This window comes from Ciona robusta, chromosome 13 (assembly GCF_009617815.1).
Source record: "Ciona robusta chromosome 13, ASM961781v2".
NCBI lineage: Eukaryota > Metazoa > Chordata > Ascidiacea > Phlebobranchia > Cionidae > Ciona > Ciona robusta.
The window spans coordinates 2,150,513-2,174,503 of record NC_143247.1 but is presented as its reverse complement, the minus strand read 5'-3'; the positions used below and the strand labels follow the sequence as shown (position 1 = coordinate 2,174,503).

Sequence of the window (23,991 nt, the reverse complement as noted above, 5' to 3'; positions counted from 1 at the left end):
TACCAGCCATAATTAAAATGTTGTAAATAGACTTCTTGCCTTGCTAAATGGCATACAAAACGTCGAAAATGCACAACCGTGCGTTTTTCCATACCAAATAAACCGTTGAAAATTGCTTTTTAAAACACACAACTTTTTTCTAGACTTGCAAATTATATCCACTGCTTTGGTTTATTTAGATTTAAAACTAATTCGTTTAAACAAGACTGGCTTTTACAATTATGACAATTTTATTTACAAAAAAAGCACAAATTAAATTATCATTTATAAGATAGCTTTTAAAAATGAACGTAATAAAAACAATACATTATTATATAAAAAAGTATTACTCTATTATTCGTCAGATGGCTTACTAATTGTAGGTTTAGTTGCAATGATAATAAGCCATTTATTTTGATTGATTTTGTTTTGTATATATATCTATTTTAAAAGTAATTATCTGGCTTTGCCATTTTAACCCCTATATATATAAAATATTGAAGATACATTAGTAAAATGTTGTATTTACAAAGATATATATTATTAAAATGATATATCATTTTTTACCCCCAAAGTAACATATATGGTAACTCGTAAGTGGGCACGAGGTGTATGAAACAGAACACCCGTTTTATAACGACTGTCGTTTTTCGGCCACGCGAGGATAAAACAAGTTACATTCATTTCACTGAATAGTTGAACACATGTGTGTGTTTTTTGGCAAGGCACTTAATGGCAATAACCCAAACAGAGAGATCACTAATGGGTTGTCCAAATTATCAGCCATAAAATTACCCACAAAGTTACATAGGTGGTAACTTGTAAGCAGGCAAGAGGTGTATGAAACAGAACACCTGTATTATAACAACTGTCATTGCCCTGCCATACAAGTATAAAGATTATAAACTAACTCATTTGGTGTAAAAAAAGACTTGTGGGCAATTAATAGCATATATTTTGCTGGAATGCAGCTAGCATTTCTGGTTGAAATATCACAATATAGACTTCTTTAATTGCTGAAAACTCAGTATTTTTAACAAAATCTTCTAAAGCACCTCGAATAGCTTGAGCTACTTTAGCAGGATCATAATGCAAATTACCTGTAGAAAGACAAGAACACTGTTATTTTTATACACCAGACACACTTTGTGGATTCATACACTTCATGCTCACTGTTGAGTTATAACATGGGTGTCTTCTTATACACCAGACACACATGGTGTATTCATACACCTCATGCTCACTGTTGAGTTATAACATGGGTGTCTTCTTATACACCAGACACACATGGTGTATTCATACACCTCATGCTCACTGTTGAGTTATAACATGGGTGTCTTCTTATACACCAGACACACATGGTGTATTCATACACCTCATGCTCACTGTTGAGTTATAACATGGGTGTCTTCTTATACACCAGACACACATGGTGTATTCATACACCTCATGCTCTCTGTTGAATTATAACATGGGTGTCTTCTTATACACCAGACACACTTTGTGGATTCATATACCTCATGCTCACTGTCAAATTATAACATAGGTCTTTTTATACACTAAACAAAATATGTATTTACTACCAATCCTTAATTACCTGTTCCAATAGCTGGAATAGCAATTGACTTATTCTTCTCTTCATTTGCTGCATTCAGCGCCTCTAAAACCAGATTGCGTACATCACCAAGGCTAGAACTGTGAATATGGTGAATGCTTTGTATATCTGCCATATTACCGCCACTAGTCATACGCATGTGCGCTGAGGGATTGGCTGCTGCCTCTGTTTTTAACAATTGCCCACCTTTGTCATAAATTGTTTGAGATAGATCCCCTGAAAATGGAATAAATGAACGAATGAAGAAATGAAGATTTTAAAGTCATAAATAAATGTAACTTATTTTAATCTGTGTGGTAAAACAACGATAGTCGTTTTACCACAGGTGTTCTGTTTTATAAAAAAAAAGTTACATTTATTTATTCAGTCGTTCATACAAGAATGAATAAATTTAACTTATTTATTTTCGCATGGCTGGCAATGACAGTTGTTATAACACCGGTGTTCTGTTTCATACAACTTGTGCCCGCTTACGAGTTACCACATATGTAACTTAATAGGCTACTGTTTTTTTTGCTCTTTTGCAAAGCAACAATTTAGGCACCAAATAGTGACCACTGGGTTGGAGCAATTGCCGTTAAGTGTCTTGCCCAAAGACACATACGCCCACAATGATAGCATTGACGAGCCTTGAACCCACAAACTCTTTGCAAGGGCTTTTGTGTTTAATTACATACCAGTTGAAAGTTGAAAGTTCCCATCTGTACTATTGACAATTGCACCACATTTTAAAGTAGTGATGTCACCACAGAAGACTGAAACTACCACGTTACCAATCTCACATGGTGTGATGCTGAAGACATCTCGACACTTCTGTAAATACACCTAATGCTCACTATTGATTTATAACATGGGTGTCTTCTTATACACCAGACACACATGGTGTATTTATACACCTCATGCTCACTGTCCAGTTATAACATGGGTGTCTTCTTATACACCAGACACACATGGTGTATTCATACACGTCATGCTTACTGTCAAGTTATAACATGAGCATCTTCTTATACACCAGACACATTTGTTGTATTTACCTGAGCATCTTTATGGTTTGGATCCAAAACAAGATTCACAGTTTTCAAATAAAACGGTCGAAAACGACGAAACTCATCTTGCAGCCATCGTGCAACTTTTTCCGCAGGGTAGTTCAATTTATCCAAAGGCAAAGTGAATGCAATTGAATTGTACATTTCCTTGTCACCCTGCTCCAATGCTAGCTTGACAGATTTGCAAATGGCTGTTTGTAGCATTTTTTCTTCTTTAGCATTATACTGTTTTAGCTGGCAGGGTATAAGCCGTGAAGGCCTTAAGAATCCGAGGCAGCTGGGGTTTAAGCTTTGAGTGCTGTATTGATTTACTGCTTGCTGTAAGAAAGGAATGAGTGCGTTACATTTATTAATCCCCTACTGACAGTTTGTAACACATATGTCTTAGGAAGTTAACAAGTTTTAAAACGTCCCAACCAAACATAACATATGTAACTTTGTGGGTAATTGTCTTTATACAACTTTTATTGGTCTTTATAACCCCCAGGCCCAAAAAGGACACACAGGCCAAAAATGATAGCAGCAAGTTTTGACCCCTGTATCCTCTGGACTAGAGGCAGGTGTGCTAAACGCGCTAACACCCTAACATAACCATGGCATTGGACATATAGGCGTCTATCTTTTGGAATAGCAGGGTGCTCTTTGGGCCATATGCTCAGGTTATTGCCTTTAATTGGTGTGTTATTACCCCATTATTTTGTGTACCCAGATATAACCTATTCCATGGCATGTATGTATACCCATGTTAGGTGCCTGTAATGGAACAACATAAGTGCATATTTTCCTCAACAAGTAAAGCAGTACTACTTACCCTGAAACTCCCATATGGTGAAAGGCTTGCCAAATCTCCTGTAGGCAATACCACATTACCAGGCATCCAAATTACACAAGTGCCTTCCTGTAAGAAAGTTACTTAAAAATTTACTTTAGTTACTTAAAGAGTAACATACATGGTAACTCGTAAGCTGGCTCTAAGTGTATGGAACAGAACAGCCGTGTTATAACTACCGTCATTTTCTGGCCACGCAAGAATAAAGTAAGTTACATTACATTACTTTTACAATGTAATAAGTCAGACTGTTTTGTATGTTGGTTCAAGTACTTAGGGGTTAGGGAATACTTGAAGCTCTCCCAATGGGTAGGGTGAAGCTGCATTGATGAATTACCTTTAAAACAAGCCAAACTTAAGCACCTATTTAGGAAAAACTGGAAGCTCTCTGCACAGAGCTACATGTTATAAAATGACAGGCATATGATCATAACTCAAACTAAAGGTTTAGCAGCCATGTTTTTTTACACTTTTACTTAAGTAGTTTTTACCTGAAGCATGTTTTAACAATTATTGTTTTTTGCCTAACTCCCTTCTCTTTGCTGTTTTAATTAATCTGATTTTAGCCTTAAAAATGCAAAAATATAGATTGTCTCGCCATTTGGTTGTTCCGACTGTCCTTTTTCGGCCATGCCAGGATAAAGTAAGTTACATTCATTTATACATACGTAGGAAATGCAAAAAAAAGATTTTCTCACCATTTGGTTGCTGGGGTCATCATCCACAAGTTCTATTGTCAATCCTTCTGATCCAGCGTTAGAACCACTGAAATAATTATGGAAATTTTAACAAATATTAAACAAAACTAAATAATCACTAATGGTTGTAAAAAATAATGGACACACACACATAATTTTAGACTACGTTTTCAGTTTGAATTTAGTGTATTATTTATCTTTACTGGGTAAGGCAGGGGTTTTAAATGGTTGTTTTGTTCCATACACCTGATGCTCCCTCATGAGTTGCCATGTATGTAACTTCAAGGTGATTGTTTTGAGATAAGTTTTTTTTTAATGTTTGGCTGACAGTTTGGACAACCCATTAGTAACCACTGGGTTGGAGCAAATGCTGTTAGGTGTCTTGCTCTAGGATACATACGCCCACAATGGTTGCAAAGAAGTTCCAATTAGGCATATGCAAACAATTTGGTGTTTCGGCCGCATCTGAGCTAAACTCAAAGTTCTTAAAAATGATCATTTTCCATATTAAATATCATATAGCAAAATGACTTACTTATTGGTTTGAAAAACTTCAAAATGGCGGTCTTCTAAAACTTCAGCAGCACTTGCCCTGTTTCTTGGATCCTTTTCCATCATTCTGTAAGTATTTTAATTTAGTTTTATAGACTTAAACAATGCTAAATATATACACTCTTTCTGTCTGGTATATAAGAAGACACCCATGTTCTAACTTAACAGTGAGCATGAGGTGTATGAATACACAATGTGTGTCTGATGTATAAGAAGACACCCATGCTATAAATCAACAGCGAGCATGAGGTGTATGAATACATAATGTGTACCTTCTGTATAATTACAAACTTACAACTATAACTCAATAAGCGCAGGGAAGGCAGAGATAGTTGGACACACATTCCTATGAAACAAATCTAACTTATTGGTTGTAATTTTTACTGATCAATCTAGTGCAGAAAAATTCTAGGGTAGGTCTGCACCCCTGCCACCCCAGGTTTGGCGCCTATAATTCTAATCACATAATCATATGTCTCTTTCACCTTAAAAACAAATCCTGGAAACGTTCATCTGGCAATGTAGGAGTGGGCATAGTATCCATGTGCTTTAGGTATGGAATTATTTGCATTGCAACAGCTGCAGACCCACAGATTGGTTGCAAGGTAAAAAGCTCATATAAGATACATCCTACTGACCTGAATAAATGAATGAATGAATGTAATTGTTTATACCCGCTAGGCGGGGTAATGACAGTCGTTATAACACAGGTGTTCTGTTTCATACACATCGTGCCTGCTTTTTAGTTATGAATGAATTAATGTAATTATTTATCTTCGCATGGCGAGGTAATGACAGTCAATATAACACGGGTGGTCTGTTTAATGAAAACTTATTTATCCTAGCGCGGCGGGGCAACGACAGTTGTTATAACATTAATGTTCTGATTCATACACCTTGTGCCCTTCCAAAATTATCGAAATCAATGAATATAAATTATTTATCCTCGCGTGGCGGGGCACTAGAAAAAGACAAGAGAAGAAATAGAAATGTGCTACAGAAAAAATCAAAATGTACTATAGAATACACCTCGTGCCAGCTTATAAGTTACCCCATATATACCATTCAAAATATACTTTATTAAATGCCAGCTTACAAGTTACCGCATATGTATCAAAATATACTTTATTAAAACATACCATACGTCCGATTTGTCGCTGTAAACCTGGTCATTATGAACTTCAGGGGCAAGGTATAGAATCGTTCCTACTATACTAGATGCTTGATATGTTGATGCATCCAGTTGTTTTGAGCAACCAAAATCTGACAACTTAGCGTCATTGCCAACCAACAAAATATTTGACGGTTTTATGTCCCGATGTAAGACTTTTCTTTTTGGATAAAAAAAAAATTTTTTTTGGCCTTTTTAGCATTCTCAAATAACATTTATTAAATACATCATATTTTAAATACAATTAATTTTTGTTATGCGTTTCAATTTTTTTAATGCATACAAATTTTATTGAAAATGCTATGTAAAATTTGTTTTACCCACAATACAGTATAAGTTAACTCAAATTTAGTTGTGTTTAATTTAAACAAATTAAAAAAATTAAACAAAAATGTATATGTAAAGACATGACCCATACTATAACAGTACAAATATATAATTATATATATATATATATCATACTTGTCACGACTGTGTGCATATTGTAGACCATCTAACACTTGATATGTCCATCTCAAAATATCCTGAGCGTCAATTGGTAATTGTTCAGATTTTGCATATTCAATTTTTGTGGCCAGTGTCCCACCCTGAAAAAATAAAGATTCTATTATATTGTTGCATACATGTGTTACAGTTTTTAAAGTTATAACTTGACAGAGAACATAACATGCATGAATGCACTTGAACAATTTTGAGTGATATTGTTAAAAGGCAGTTACACTCATAGTTGTTAAACATAGGGAAAAATTATTATAAAAAAAGCAATTTTGGATTTGTCCATTTTGGGACTTCACCCATATAGAATAGATGCAAATACTTAATCCATACCTCACACAGTTCCATTATAATACAGAACCAATCACCATCAAAGAAACTGCTGAGAAATTGTACAATATACTTGTGGTTAAGAGAACTTAAAATTCCAGCTTCTTGCCTAACTGTTTGGATATCTCTGCAACTCGCAATTTGTACACGCTTCAAAACTTTCCTGCAAATGTACAGTTTAATTTGCGCCAAGCAGTGAGCATGGGGTGTAAATACAATTGAATGAAAGAATGTAACTTACTTTATCCTCGCGTGGCCGAAAAACGACAGTCGTTATAACACGGGTGTTCATACACCTCGTGCCAGCTTACGAGTTACCTTAATACCTTGTATGTTACAATTGTAGGGTTAATGAATGTAACAAATTTATCTTTGTTTGGTAGGGCAATGACATTCGTTATAACACAGTGTTTTGTTTCATACACCTTGTGCCGCTTATAAGTTTCCGCATTTATAACTTTTTGTTTTTTTATGTATGTCTGATAATTTGGACAACCCATTAGTGACCACTGGGTTGAAGCAATTGCCATTAATAAAGTGTTTTGCGCAAAGACACACACACCCACAAAGGTAGCAGCAATGAACCTTGAACCCATTACCTCTAGGTAAAACGCAAGCATGACTTACTTCATATTATTATCCTCTCTGTCAGAAACTTGCAAAGCAATGCCATATTTCCCTTTGCCAAGTTCTTTATCAACATGGTAGCGTTTTGCAACCACCTTCCCAATTAAGCCTGTATTTTGGGTGTCTACTAAAGACAACTCGCGAAGGGAAATTGCATTTAATGCAGCCATAGCTTTATAAACAGTCCAGCAAGTTTCAGTTGAACTACTATATCCACCTAGTAACTATATACAACATGTACTAATGTTGTTTGCCAATCACCTAAACAAGAATTACGTTGCAAAATATTAGGAATTAAATCTATAGTACTGTTGGGTAATGGAATAATATAGGCACCTAAATCCCATATTTCATAATCGTGTTTTTAACAATTAACAACGCTATTTTAGAGTCGTGATGATACGGTTATACAATTCTGTAAATATTCTTTGTTTACTACCAAATGGGACAAGAAAAGAGAATAAGGACATGTGCCGTCTTACCCCAACCTGCTATATGATGCGTCCCATATTACCCCATCCTCTTATATATTTACCCTATACAATACGTATTTTGCCAGTTATATGAATTCATAACACGATTTACAATAAATATGAGGAACTTATTAAACCTATATGTAAAGTTTAGTTCCTCTTTCCACGTTAGGCTACATATACAACTGCTTTGGCATATATAAACTTTATGGACTGTATATAATAGGGTGGGGTAAGATAGGACATGCTTTCACTCTCTTTTCTTGTCCCATTTGGTAGTAAACAAAACATATTTACAGAATTATACAAACTATTTTCATGACTCTAAAATAGCGTTGTTAACTGTTTAAAACAGTAAAATACGATCAGAAACGAAATAATTATAATATAAATACGTTTTTAACTTAACAGTAGGCTATAGCCTAGGCTAGTCCGCAGTTTATATATACCTACATACTGATATACAAGAAACGCTTGTACCAGCGAACTTCTTGTATTCTGTTGTACTCTACGCACAAAAGGCAGAAGTTCAAGACGGTACAGTTTTGAAGGGAGAGCAAAAAATGGGGAATCCCGAATTTAACATTAGCGCTAGCGCACTGTACACATATAGCACATACCATTATAAAATCCAAATGTTTAACCGACCAACTGCCTAAATTCATAAAAAAAGGATACTATATTGTGTTGAGTAGTACAGTCTATGTTTTTCTTATTTTACCGTTCTATTCAGTAGTAAACAAAGAATATTAACAGAATTATATAACCGTATCCCCACACTTATAAAAGAGCGTTGTTATTTGTTTGTTAAAACACGATCAGTAAATATGGAATATTATGCGGTAAAGGTAACCATCTTACCCAACAGTACTAAATAGGTAGCAAATGCAAGATAACTTTTTAGTCTATTGACTTATTATTATAAGCTATCTCGTATTATACCTTCTTATAACCATTGTTGTACCTACAGTACACAAATGTAGCAAAGCTTAGCAAACATACAGACTGAGCACATGCAAACATTAACTGAACTACGTAGGTGTACAGTACATTACTTGTTTGCATATAGACACTGTAATGTAGGCTGCGTTTTTCCCTCGTAAGCTAGTGTAGGCTACATCACCCACAAGGTAACATACATGGTAACTCGTAAGCGGGCACAAGGTGTATGAAACAGAACGTTTTTTCCATATTCTTACTGTTGTTAATTGTTAAAACACAATTAGAAAATATGAGATATTACACAACAGACACAAAACGTAATCTTAACTTTTACAACGTTATAATTAGGTTGTAATTTGATTGCGATAGACTCCCAAAAAGTAAACGTTATTGTAAAGGCAGGTTAAAACGTTTTGTTTAGACAGATTGTCTGTACTTTAAGGGTGTTTTAGACAACCATGTAAAAACACAAAACGAAATTCTTGCCAAAGACTTTTACATACGACTATAACTATTTATTACGCACCGCCAAATAAATGTACAGTTTTATACCAGTTAACTTTTGCCCAAACACAATGATATGCATATATACACATAATAAGTTAATATTTTCTTCCATAACTAAAAGAAACCAATATTTTACTTTACAGTTGCAGCAAAGAACCAAAATGTAAAATACTAACACAGTAATGCAAAGCATGTGACTGCTTATGATATTATTCCATATGAATTACACATGCCTAAAAAAATGCTAAAAATTGACAATTTTACTTTTTTTGGTAATTTTGATATATGTATGGGTTACAATTTGGACAACACATAAGTGACCACTGGGTTGGAGCAATTGCTGTTAAGTGTCTTGCTCCATGACACATACATTCATAAGAGTGGGAAAAACTGTTTTACTTAATTATTTTGTAACTCTTTATAATAATGTAGAACACAATTGTTATGTGTAAAACATACTGCAAAAAGTTACAAATCCAGCCAATAACATGAACTTTGTACACATTATATACCTAAACACGATTAAAAGCTGCTATAAACACTGTGTAGCAATACAGAGATCCTGCTATAGTTAGTTAGCTTCCATGGTTTGGTTCACCCATGCCATAAACAAAGGCAGCTTGGTAAAAATTCCAGGCCTGAAACTGTTTACTCCATTTACCGTGGTCTTCTTACCACACCCATATCCCCAGCTTACTATACCCATTTGAATCCAACAGCTTTTTCTTGTGTTCTCATCATATAACTGTAACATGGAATAACTGGATTAGCAAATGTAACCTATTTATTCTCGCATTTTGGGGTAATGATAGTTGTTATAACACCGGTGTTCTGTTTCATACACCTTATGCCCGCTTACGAGTAACCACATATGTAATTTAGACATTATGATTTCTTTAATTTTTTTCGCGTTTCTTCGACAGTTTAGACAACCTATTAGGGACAATTATGTTGGAAATGTTCGTTTAGTGACCTATACACCAACAATGGTAGCAGCGACAAGCCTTGAACCGTAACCTCTGGGTTGGAGGAAAACACGCTAGCCATTGTGTTACAGGTTCTCTCTTGCCTAAATCCAAACATCTATAGACTGCCTTGCCGTAAAACTTCACCAATACAGAATAGAATGTAAAAAAATATTAAATATGAATATATGAATATATAAATCTAACTTGCCTTATCCTCGCGAGGTTGGAAAATGATAGACATTATAACACGGGTGTTATGTTTTATACACCTCGTGCCAGCTTACGATGTTTATATTACCTCTCTTATTAAAGGTCCACCACTGTCCCCTCGACATGCATCTATACCAACTGAAGAATTTGAACTTGTAGCACAAACCATTTGTTGTGTAAGGTCTTTTCCCCATTGATTAGTAAAGTCTCGACACCTTTAAAACAAAAATTTCGAATCAAATTTTGATACTATTAGGTGTTGGGACAGTCATTATAACACTGCTGTTTTGTTTCATACACCTCATGCCCGATTACAAGTTACCTTGTATGCAACTTTGTGGATGTTTTATTCTGTATTACTTTACACAACATTAGTGACAACTGGGTTAAAGCAATAGTTTAGTTTCTTGACCAAGGACAGCTGTTTAGTTTCTTGACCAAGGACATATACACCCACAATGGTAGCAGCAACGAGCCTTGAACCTTTAACTCTTGGCACAGTTTAAAATGATAGAGTATATATCAACTATACATTTTAACTCACAAACGTGCACGAGGTGTCCAAAAAAGTGGTTGCCCCGCCATTGAAAAGATAAATAGGTTACATTTATTCATTGAAAATATAAAATAAAACGTTTACGTTGCATGTGGCATAAGCTTAAGAACTCCTTGCTTTAAAGTCGCAGAAGCATTCAATTTTAGGTCATTAGAAGATCTCTCATTTTCATGCCCAAAACCGGTTACGACTGCAATATTCTGGCTGTTTGACACATCCAAAACTGCTGCGGCTGAAAATCGTAACGAGGTTAATTCTTTGCTGTGTAAAACTGCAAATTCAAAACAACATAAAAATATTGAATTCACAGATAACAATTTAAAACAGTTTGGCTGACAATTTAGACAACCGATTAGTAACCACTGGTTTGGAGCAATTGCCGGTAAGTGTCTTGCCCAAGGCCACATACATCCATAATGGTAGCAGCGTTGAGCTACGAACTCGGTATCTTTTGGTTAGAACACGAGCGCTCTAACCCAGTGCTTCTTAAACTGGAGGGCGCGCCTCCCTAGGGGGCGTGAAACAATCGGAACGGGGGCGCGAAAAACTATAAAAAAAAGGGTTATTACATTGGTGTTCAAAAGGCCTAAATACGACGCACGTAAAAGTTAAATTAAAATAGCAAACTTTTAAATCTGTTTTTAAACCTCTTACACATACTAAATGATGAGGTGTCATTCCTTATTATGACGCAAAGAATCACCATGTGAATTATGACACAAAGAATCGCCGTGTGCTATTATGTCGTAATTAATTTCCAGGCAAAACAATCGCTATTATGATATAATGAATCCCTACTATTTCGTAACAAACAGTCTACCTGGCTGCCTAAAGATACAGGGTACAAGGCTCAACCCTGCTATTATTTCTGTGAATGTGTCCTTGGTCAAGAAATTCAACAGCAATTGCTTCAACATAGTAATCCCTTTTGATTTGTCTAAATTCTCCCTTAGTGGCTGTCCCTTCAAATTTTTAGCCATATATATACAAAATAAAAATCCCAAAATGATAATCACCCACGCAGTTATATTCGTGTTAACTTGTAAGCAGACAGGAGGTGTATGAAACAGAACACCCGTGTTATAACGAATTTCCAAAGCAGGTTACATTCATTAAGATAGTACATATATGTAGAACAAGTTAGTTACACATACTTTCAATGTCACAGATTTGCTGTTGATTTGAATTGGCTGGAATTCTTCCTTTAGTTCTCAAATAACTGTTCAAGCAATTGTTTGGCATGCAAGGTAAACATACAGGTCTGATGTAATCTGTGAAATTGACCCAACCAAATGTGTTGGGAACATTTATCCATCTTGTCTTTGTGGGGTCTAGTTTTACTTGCTGGCCAAGTTTAACCTGGAGAAATAAGTATATGTGTTAGTCTGTTATATATAATAATAGGATTTAGATAACTTTGTGAGCAAGAGGTGTAGGAATACACCAAGTATATCTGGTGTAAGACACTCATGTTATAACTTAACAGTGAGCATGAGGTGTATGAATACACCATGTGTGCCTGGTGTATAAGAAGACACCCATGTTATAACTTGACAGTAAGCATGAGTTGTATAAATACACCATGTGTGTCTGGTGTATAAGAAGACACCCATGTTATAACTCAACAATGAGCATGAGGTGTATGAATACACCATGTGTGTTTGGTGTATAAGAGGACACCCATGTTATAACTCAATAGTGAGCATGAGGTGTATGAATACACCATGTGTGTTTGGTGTATAAGAGGACACCCACGTTATAACTCAATAGTGAGCATGAGGTGTATGAATACACCATGTGTGTCTGGTGTATAAGAGGACACCCATGTTATAACTCAATAGTGAGCATGAGGTGTATAAATACACCATGTGTGTCTGGTGTATAAGAAGACACCCACGTTATAACTCAATAGTGAGCATGAGGTGTATGAATACACCATGTGTGTCTGGTGTATAAGAGGACACTCATGTTATAACTCAATAGTGAGCATGAGGTGTATGTTCTTGATACTTACCAGAGCAGTATCATTGTCTAGGGATATATCATCAAAATCTGGATGATATATTATTTTTTCTGTATTGTACACCACCATGGTAGGATCCAGTCTGTTTCGATAATGACTGCGTGTAATCGGGCGATTGTATAAACCTGTATAAATAAAAACAATATTTAGTATCGTTTCTGAAACTTTTGTATGACACAAGTGGTTAGCCACTTGCATTGTAAGCATACGGTACTAGGTTCAATGCTCAATGCTGCTACCATTGTGGGTGCATGTATTCTTGGGCAAAACAACATTAATTGCTTCAACCCAGTAGTCACTAATGGGTTGTTTAAGTTGTCAAACAAACAAAAAAACAAAATTGTACATGTATAACCGGTAAGCGGGCACGAGGTGTAAAACTATAAGACACCTGTGTTATAACTTCTATCTTTCCTGTCACATGAGGATAAATAAGTGCCATTAATTGAATTAACAAACTGCAAAAACTGTTCAAAAACATCTTACCAAAAGTAACACGAAAATTTCGTTGCCATGCAGCATTTCCTTCATCATATTTTGCGAATAAATGAGCTGCAGTTAAAACCCATTGGTTGTTAATAATAGAACCACCACCAAGGAAGTTGCTTGTAGAATAGCTCTGTAAAGGTAATGGATGAATATAACTTGTAATAAATTCTGAAATGGCATCGTCAGTCTCTGCAAAAGAAGCGTATAAAAATATAGCAAAGTAATGGAATGAAGAATACCAAAGAACACAAACACCTGCATCTATGAACAGGTGTAAAAGGCGACAAGGAAGCGAGATAACGAAGGAGCGTGCGTGCGCCGTCTAGCGGGTAGAGAATTTATTCTTGGTTTGGCCTACATACTGACTATCGCAAAATTTGCAAGTGGCCACGTATATGCCGTAGCATTTGCAGTTGAGGGTTTGTGTGAGGCGTACCATACCTCATGGCGTAGAAAGTTGCGTGTTGGGGGTGACCATGCTCGTTTTGTGCTGGCCGTGCATGCCACAAAGGGCACAGTGGCCACATGGATACGAACCGGGAGATTTAAAGTTATCCTTCCCATGCGCAATACGCCTGTCAATATATTCTGAGGGTTCGGTGGTTTTCTGTAGGTAACAAGAGCCTTGGGTTGCAATTACCTCTCCTTATCTGATAAATTGTCTAGGTGTGGGAAGCTCGTAGCCCAAACCAGTATTGTAGGAAGTTCCTTGGTATCTGAAGACGTGTTGAACTGGTGTTTCCAAGTTTCAGCTTGTCTTAGAGCTTGTCTTGTCCCTTTGTGGCATGCACGGCCAGCACAAAACGAGCATGGTCACCCCTAACACGCAACTTGTCGCCTTTTACACCTAGCTTACACCTTTCTGCTTTCCTCTGTTTGTCCAGCGTGCCTCTCCCGTTCTGATGTTTTTAATGTTCGTATATGCAGGTGTTTGTGTTCTTTGGTATTCTCCATTCCATTACTTTGCTATATTTTTTTTACGCTTCTTTTGCAGAGACTGACGATGCCATTTAGGCGAAATATATTTCTCAATTACTACTAGTGGTTGGACTTGATTTTTGTTGGTTACGTTTTCGTAGCACCAGATCATCATCGAATGAATATAACTTACTTTATTCCTGCATGTTTGGAAAATGACAGTCGTTAAGCTTATGAATTACCAAGTATGTTACTTTGTAGGTGATTCTTTTTAATGTGTGGCTGATAATTTAGACAACCCATTAGTGACCACTGGGTTGGAGCAATTGCCGTTAAGTGTCTTGCCCAAGGACACATATGCCCACAATGGTAGCAGCGACGAGCCTCGAACCCATTACCTCTGGGTTCGAGGTAGGAGCGCTAACCAACTGTGCTACGGTGCCGGAAGAAATATAATATTAAATTAATATTAACTTTTAAGGGGTAACATTTAAAAAAATCCATAACATTTTTTATATATAGTATTTTAAAAAAACTAGCGCCTTTACAGAAAAAATTTTTTTTCTATAAGAATTTAAATTTGTTAAATATTAATGTAATTAACCTACTTTTAATATTTGCTGAAAATTTCCACCATTAACTTTTTTTGTAAAAACTCCTTGCCATGGCCAAGCTTTATCAACAGCTGTTTCTCCGTTAAGCACTCTACCAAAGCGAGCTCTTGTTTTTATACTTCCTATGTCACCTGCTTGTCCACATTTTCCATAGTCTGAAGCACATATTATCGTATTTATATGGTAGGTTGTAATTTATAGCATATACCTTTCAAATTAATCATTTTTGAAAGCATTGCTTTGAACTGTTCATTAAAGGAGAATTAATTGTTTGGAGCAACTACTGTCAAGTTGCTTGGTGTATAAGAAGACACCCGTGTTATAACTCGACAATAAGCATGAGGTGTATGAATACACCATGTGTGCCTGGTGTATTAGAAGACATCCATGTTATAACTTGACAGTGAGCATGAGGTGTATGAATACACCATGTGTGCCTGGTGTATTAGAAGACACCCATGTTATAACTTGACAATAAGCATGAGGTGTATGAATACACCATGTGTGCCTGGTGTATAGGAAGATACCAATGTTATAACTTGACAGTGAGCATGAGGTGTATGAATGCACCATGTGTGTCTGGTGTATAGGAAGATACCAATGTTATAACTTGACAGTGAGCATGAGGTGTATGAATGCACCATATGTGTCTGGTGTATGAGAAGACACCATGTAAAACACAACAGTAAGCATAAAGTCAATGGTCATAGCTTTTTAATTCAAAAACATTACCTACCTATGCGAACATCAATTACTCGGTCAATGTATTGTTCCAGCAGATAGAAGTTTTCAATTTGCACAAAGTTTTCTAGTTTTCCTCCAGCAAGGCCTAACAGTTGCGTGTACTCTGCTCTTGCATCTGGTGTGTTTCCGCGGCATGTAGTACAAGAAGTTATGCTGTAAAACTGTTGAAGAATTTATGTAAATAAGCGCAAGGAAAAAGTTGATACGTCTGCTTGTAGCCTAGAAATTTGGGGCAATACCGATTCCGCTACAAATGTGGGCGCGAGTCTATAGGCTATTGCTTTAACTCAGTAGCGTAATCAAATAATAATCCTTAATTACCCATACACATAAGGCAGTTTTAGAAAAAATATTAAAACTACAGGAAATAAAATAACAAAATGAGTTCTTTACTGTTAAAATGAAGTTACAATCACAGTTGTCAAACGTAAGAAACCTTATTGATTCATGTGGTGAATGCAATATACTTTGGCTCTGCCTGTTTGTATAGACATAACAGCAGGGTAAAACCCGGGGTGACATTGTTAAAATATATTTACACTCATAGTTGTCAAATATAGGGAACATCATTGATCAATGTGGTGAATGCAATATACTTTGGCTCTGCTTGTTTTTATGGACATAACAGCAGGGTAAAATCTGGGCTGAAATTGTTAAAATGCAGTTACATTCATAGTTGTCAAACATAGAAAACCTCATTGTTGTGAATGTAATGTACCAATACAGTACAAAAGATCAGGCTAAAAAAAGTTGTTTTTTTAATATTTTTTAAAGGGGGTATATAATATTAAATCATTTTTATATTATATAATATAAAATCATATTTAAAGGGCTCTTTTTCTGTTTTAAAGAGTTTGTTTTTGCTTTTCGACTTATACTCTGCATGACTGCAACAGTTTATATAATAAACTTATAAACGAAAAATTGTGCCGCCTTAAACTTCCCTGGCTACGCCACTAAATACACCTGTGAAGAACAGTTATATTAAAAATCCTTTAAAGTTGTAATACCTGGGGTGGATTTGGCTGGAATTCTCTTAAAATTATATTTACAATGTTTACTGGGTTATCGCCGTGATTTGATTTACCTGAAAAAAAAATCAATTTAAAAACGAATAAATGTAACTTACTTTATCTTTGCGTGGCTGGAAAACGACAATCGTTATAACATTGATGTTCAATTCAATACACTTTATGCCAGTTTACGAGTTACCATGTATGTTACTTTGTGAGTGATTATTTTTTTTTTGACTTTTTTAATTTTTTGTATGTTTTTTTGCACAGTGACAACGGTGGCATTGACAAGTCTTGAACCCATTACCTCTAGGTTAGAGGCAGGCACCCAATCCACTTTGCCACATCAGAAAATACAATTCGGTTCCAGCATTCACCAGCCCCAAAGTGCTTAAGTTTGGCTTATTTTAAAGTTTATCCACAAATACAGCTTCACCCTACCCTATGGAAAAGATTTTAAACAAAAAAGTTACCGTCAGTCAGAATAAAGCAGTGCCTTTGTCTGTTGTTGCCTCCATTGTTGATTCTGTCAGTCTGGTAAGAAATACCCAACATTCCTCTTAAGACGTTCAAGGCAGCTCCAGTGTTGGTTCCCCCACCAACTGTCTGTCGTATTTCCTCTGTAATTCAAACATAATTTAACTCAACTTAGCCTGTTTCATGTAACTTGCTTTATTCTTGTATGGTAGTGCAATGAGAGTTGTTATAACACAGGTGTTCTGTTTTATACACCTCATGTCCACGTATCAGGTCCTATATGGATATGTTTTATTTTTTTGGATATTTTTACCCTTTTTTGAATGTCTGATAGTGTATACAATTTATACAAAATTCAAAAATTACCCCCAAAAAAAATTACAAAAATTTATTTTATAAAAACTTACGCTTTTTTTGAGAAATTCGTATAAAATATTGGATAATTTGAGTTGAGTTCAGTCGTCTATTAATCCTACTGTTGAGTTCAACTTTGGGTTCAGAGGCAAAAATAATTACCCCGTAATGTGCCGTTTTATTTGTTCCCCCTGCAAACTGCAAAAAAAGAATCAAAATATTAAAAACTGTTTTTTACTAAAAACTGGAAAAAAATGTATTAGGTATAAACTATAAGCAATTGATGGTACCTTATACCCTTTTTGCATGGTCACTTTAATGCGCGTAAGTACTCGCATATTTACTCGCAAAAACAAAGTTAACACACATAACGTCATAAGCGTGTCATCTGCTGTAGGAGGTTGGTTGTTGCTCGCATTATGCGCGTAAAGAAAAGTATAGTGAAGTACAGTTTCACTTTTAAGAGCCTTATTTTTTTCGGGTATTATTTTTACAGGATTTAGTTGGTAATAGCACCATGAGGTGTTAAAACTTATTTAAAACTAGATTTAACAATATTGCGCTAAAATAAGCTTACTGAATGTTGATACGCGCATAAACTAATGACCATGCAAAATAACACGGTTAGCGAGTTATCATATGACGAGTTAATGCGGATCGTTATTCTAGTTATCCTTTTGTGCATGCAAGTAAATGTCACTAGTTTTGTTATATATGTATGGCTGATAATTTAGACAGCTTATTAGTGACCACTGGGTTGGAGCAATTGGCGTTAAGTGGCTTGCCCAAAGAAACATACGCCCACAATGGTAACAGTAATGGGTGTTTTTTTCAATACATTCTTTCACTATAATTGCTTCAAATCATTGGTCACTAATGGGTTGTCCAAATTATCAGCCACACATAAAAAAATAAAAAAATCACCCATAAAGTAACATACTCGGTAACTCGTAAGCAGGCACGAGGTGTATGAAACAGAACACCAGTGTTATAATGACTGTCGTTTTCTGGCCACGTGAGGATAAAGTAAGTTACATTCACTCATTCATTCACTATATGGTGTGCAATACCACTGACCCTTATAATACTTAAAAAAATGAATATCTAACAAACCCTTGTGACAAGCTTCTGTGCAAATTTGAGTGAGTGATCAAGCGCTTCGTCAGTTACACTTCGTGAAAAATCAATCAGAAAATAAATTTCATTTCCACCCTCATGATCAGCTGTGATGGATCGCCCACCAACTCCAGAGCTTGGTGTACTCATATGCACACTTATACGATTTGTATTTTCGCTCAACCTTTGAGCAGCTTCCCGTGGGTCGTCTGGGTAAATTGGATCTAAAAAAAGATTCATTTCTTGGTGACAGTCTTACAGAAAAAGAAAAATTTACTCTCCTAAATAATTCAGCCAAAAAGTTATATACATGGTAACTCATTAGCAGGCACGAGGTGTATATAACAGATACCTGTGTTATAACAACTGTCCTTGCTTGCTAAGCAAGAATAATTTAGTAACATCCATTTATAAATTTTTAAAACAGTGAAAAAAAACTATTTAGATGGAAATTGTAAAACAATATTACCGCTGACCAAGCTAGCAGCATCAAGCTTTGAACCCAGTACCTTAACACACAATGTCTTTCAATTTAAACTCTAACATTACTACAAAAAATATAAAATCCTTACCAATACATTGAGGTGCCCCTTGTCCGTCCCATTGTAAGAAACGCATGCATGTTTGCACAGCTTGGCCTACCAGTATGTATCTTCCATGGCATCTGAAGGTAACCGTACTGCCCACACTAAAACGATTACGTCCACGCCCGCCAGAAAATAATTCCCCGTTGACAGGAATTCCAGGATGGGAGCATCTGACTTCACCAGCTGTAAAAATCATTTGTTAATTATTGTTTATTTATCCTCACATTACTTACTTATCCTCACATTACTTACTTATCCTCACGTTACTTACTTATCCTCACGTTACTTACTTATCTTCACGTTACTTACTTATCCTCACATTACTTATTTATCCTCACATTACTTATTTATCCTCACATTACTTACTTATCCTCACATTACTTACTTATCCTCACATTACTTATTTATCCTCACATTACTTATTTATCCTCACATTACTTACTTATCCTCACATTACTTACTTATCCTCACGTTACTTACCTATCCTCACATTACTTATTTATCCTCACGTTACTTACTTATCCTCACGTTACTTACTTATCCTCACATTACTTACTTATCCTCACGTTACTTACTTATCCTCACGTTACTTACCTATCCTCACATTACTTACTTATCCTCACGTTACTTACTTATCCTCACATTACTTACTTATCCTCACGTTACTTACTTATCCTCACATTACTTACTTATCCTCACATTACTTACTTATCCTCACGTTACTTACTTATCCTCACGTTACTTATTTATCCTCACATTACTTACTTATCCAAGATTTTAAAACTTTTTTAAAAAAATCAAATCTCCAAAACTAGGAAAATATTGTTTTAACAAGGAGTCATAACTCACTTCGGCGCTGCCTGTCACAAGCATTTGGCACGCCACTCCAGCGACCATTAGTTTGACAACTCCTTACAGGGGATCCAATTAACCTGTATCCCGATGGGCATTCAAATGTAAACTGTTGGCCAGGGTAGTAAGGACCTCCAACCCAGTCTGCTATGTATCCGTCTGTCATTCCAATTGCTTCACTTGGGTCCGGGCACTCAACTCCTATAAAGTACATGTAAACAATATTACGTATAACAAAAAGATCCAAAAATATAATCACCACAAAGTTACATACATTGTAGCTCGTAAGTGGGCACGAGGTGTATGAAACAGAACACTTGTGTTATAATGACTGTCGTATCCCGCCATACGTGGGTAAATAAGTTACATTAATTTATTCGTTAATTACATAAAACATAGAATATTACCCCAAAAGTTGGAGTAACACGTCACTCATGGCACTTAAAATGTTTTGACCCCAAATAAATGTTAAATCCTGCAAGAAATTTTAAGTTTTAACTCACTTGTGCAAGTAGGAGAAGTTCCATCCCAAGTGCCAGCAACTGTGCATCTCCTAGCATAGCTTCCACTTGATCTGTAGAAGCCACTATCGCAGATGTAGTTTGCTACACGACCTAACCCTTCTCCTGTGTACTGTAGTGTCGCATTTCTCACTTGAGGGGCTTCACCACAGTCATTGCCTACAAAAAAAAATTATGTTTGATTTTTAGTTTGAAATTTTTTTTAAGCAGTATGGCAGACTTAAGTGTTTAACACCCCGGTTTTACCCTGCTGTTTGGTTCTGTCTATACAAAAAATAGATCCTTTAAGGTCACAAAAACAAATTACGGAAGATCCCTTAAAAAAACTAACAACAAAAGATCTATTTTTTACTCCCTTTCACACAAAATAATTGCGCACATAACTTTACAGTGGTTTGAAAAAATGTTTTTAGTTTTTACAGTGCTGGCCAGAAAGTCCATGCCAAAAGCTTGGTAAGTATTTAGGTTAACCAAAATGGGATTCAGGTAGTATTGAGATTTAAACCCAGATTGCAATAAATATATTTCTTTGTTAATCTGATATTGGGGGCAGGAGTAGTTAGACACTCATTATTATAAAATAAATCTAACTTTTCAATTGTAATGTTTACTGATTAATGCAGTGCGAAAATTCCAGGGTAGTCTTGCCCACCTTGCCACCCCAGGTTTGGCGCCTATGTTGTTGCACCTCTTATCTTATACTCACTTGAATTGGCACACCTGAGTCCACAAGCACCATCACATAAGCATTGTAAACCATTGCTGCATTGTGAATCCACATGACATTCTGTTCCACACACCATACCTCTACGTCTTACAAGCACTGGATCATACTGCCCACAATTACCTGTAGATATACAGTATAATTTGACAGTGAGCATGAGGTGTATGAATACACAATGTGTGTCTGGTGTATAAGAAGACATCCATGTTATAACTTAACAGTGAGCAACTTACGTGCACATATAGAAGTGCCTGTCCATCCCCTTCTACCATGGCACATATGGTTACCATCTTGTACTAATGTAAAGCCTGCATCGCATATATATCTTGCACGGTCATTGTAACGGTATGGCGCTTCTGCTTGGACTATGCCTGACGCATTGGTACGTGTTATGTTAATACTTGTGGAGTTTAGAAGTGTAGGAGGATGGGGGCAAAAGTTATCTGTAAAAAAGAAATGATTGAATGAATGAATGAATGTAACTTACTTTATCCTTGCGTGGCCACAAAATGACAGTCGTTATAACACGGGTGTTCTGTTTCATACACCCCGTGTCAGCTTACAAGTTACCAAGTATGTTACTTTGTGGGGTGATTTTTTATGGTATTGTGTTTGGAGCTGTAAAAATTGGTATGCTGCTACCATTGTGGGCGTATATGTCCTTGGGCGAGACACTTTACGGCAATTGCTCTAACCCAGCGGTTACTAATGGGTTGTTCAAACTATCAGCCGCACATAAAATATCCCAAAAAATAATCACCCACAAAGTAACATACTTGGTAAGTCGTAACCTGGCACGAGGTGTATGAAACATAAACCCCGTGTCTTTGTACACTATATATAGTGGGGTGGGGGAAGATGGGACACATTTAGAACATAACATTCAAATATCCTGATCGTGTTTTAAACAATCAACAACGGTGTATAGGGGTTTTGAGAATACGGTTTATAATTCTTTGAATATTTTTTGTTTACTACCAAATAGGACGGAAAAATAGAATGAAATGATGTCCCATCCCACCCACCCTACTATAACATGATTTTTTCATTTCTTCGAACACGGTGCAAAATCAGACGTGTATATTAACACCTACCCAACTTTATACAGGAATAGCCACATTCGTGGTCACACAGGCAAACTTTTCCGCCTCTGCATCTCGTATCACCTGGCCGACACTGTTTTCTACAACGCCGCCCAACCCCCATTGCTGAGGTTCTGTTTCTGTTCGGACAGTCGCCTAAATAAAAGAACAATATGATATTAATGAATGAATGTAACTTGTTTTATTCTTTTGTGTGGTCGCTCAAGGATAGCTGTTATATAGTAGGGTGGAAGAAGATGGGACACCTTTAGCACATAATACCCAAATATCCTGATCGTGTTTTAAACAGATAAAAACGGTCTATGGGAGTCGTGAGGATACGGGTTTATAATTCATTAAATGTTCTCCGTTTACTACCAAATGGGTAAAGAAAATAGAATGAAAAGGTGTCCCATATTCTCCCACTTTGTTATAATACGGGTGTTCTGTTTCATACACCTCATGCCCGCTTACGAGTTACCAAGTATGTTACTTTGTGGGTGATTAATTATCTTGACTTTTTATTTATGTATGGCTGATAATTTATTTTAGATAATTCCTAAGGGATTCCTGGGTTTGAGTATCACCACGCATCTCCACATTTGAGGCTGGTGCTAACCAATGTGAGACGGAGACGTTACTGCCGTCGCCGCTACCATTGTGGGCGTTTGTGTCCTTGGGCAAGACGCATAAATCCTTTTCTTATTAGTCAGTTAGTCACTGATTTGTTGTTAAAATTTTGTCAGCCATACATTACAAAAATAGAAAAAAAATCACCTACAAAGTTACATACGTGGTAACTCGTAAGCGGGCACGAGGTGTATAAAACAGAACACCCGTGTTATAAGGACTGTTTTGCCCCACCACACAAGGTTAAATAAGTTACATTTATTTATACTAAATACATGCAACTTGTGTTGTTTAAATAGCATTAGGTTATAAACAGTATTATAGGGAAAGACGGGACACCTTTAGCACAAAATATACAAATACCCTGATCGTGTTTTAAACAATTAACAACGGTCTATGGGAATTGTGAGAATACAGTTCCATATATCTTTGAATGTTCCTAGTTTACTGCCAAATGGGACAAGAAAATAGAATGAAAGGTGTCCCATCTTACCCCACATATATGAATATGAATATATATATATATATACCCGTATGCTTACCTATATGACCGCCACTGGCAAAATTAACAAAGTACAGCAAAAGACAAGACAGAACCAAAATCCTGCGAAAACCCATTATTTCAACTGAATACAAAAATCGCTGTAAAACAAGTTTCTAAATTATATTAAAATTTAAAATTAATGTATGTTACTGTGTGAATGAATAAATGAGATTTCTTTCGTCACTTCGGTCACGTTAACGAAGAAGAAGGGAGTTGACAAAAGCGAAAAGACGGGTTGTAACGGTAAAACAACAGTTATTAAAACACGCTTGTTGATAAAAAAGAAAGAAATAATGTTTTGGATA

General features: G+C 36.0%; 2 protein-coding genes across 2 annotated transcripts; both read right to left on the bottom strand.

Moving 5' to 3' along the window:
• Positions 1–211: 211 nt before the first annotated feature.
• On the bottom strand, positions 212–7,630 carry LOC149725741 (uncharacterized). Its single transcript, XM_089891015.1, has 12 exons — positions 7,343–7,630; positions 6,719–6,878; positions 6,353–6,477; positions 5,859–6,050; positions 5,205–5,357; positions 4,703–4,786; positions 4,168–4,234; positions 3,452–3,538; positions 2,629–2,958; positions 2,272–2,407; positions 1,577–1,810; positions 212–1,079 (listed from the first exon to the last, which is right to left on the bottom strand). Exons 1-12 carry the CDS (start codon positions 7,510–7,512, stop codon positions 922–924), a joined length of 1,896 nt encoding a protein of 631 aa, XP_089747141.1. The 5' UTR covers positions 7,513–7,630; the 3' UTR covers positions 212–921.
• A 1,620-nt stretch (positions 7,631–9,250) lies between these two features.
• On the bottom strand, positions 9,251–23,843 carry LOC149725740 (complement factor B-like). The gene is made up of 19 exons (XM_089890996.1): positions 23,685–23,843; positions 22,525–22,668; positions 21,664–21,873; positions 21,413–21,553; positions 20,689–20,865; positions 20,183–20,386; positions 19,319–19,516; positions 18,744–18,970; positions 17,684–17,828; positions 17,273–17,419; positions 16,797–16,873; positions 15,779–15,947; positions 15,037–15,197; positions 13,508–13,640; positions 13,013–13,146; positions 12,153–12,357; positions 11,083–11,230; positions 10,531–10,657; positions 9,251–10,009 (listed from the first exon to the last, which is right to left on the bottom strand). Exons 1-19 carry the CDS (start codon positions 23,758–23,760, stop codon positions 9,836–9,838), a joined length of 2,997 nt encoding a protein of 998 aa, XP_089747122.1. The 5' UTR covers positions 23,761–23,843; the 3' UTR covers positions 9,251–9,835.
• Between the last annotated feature and the right edge of the window lie 148 nt (positions 23,844–23,991).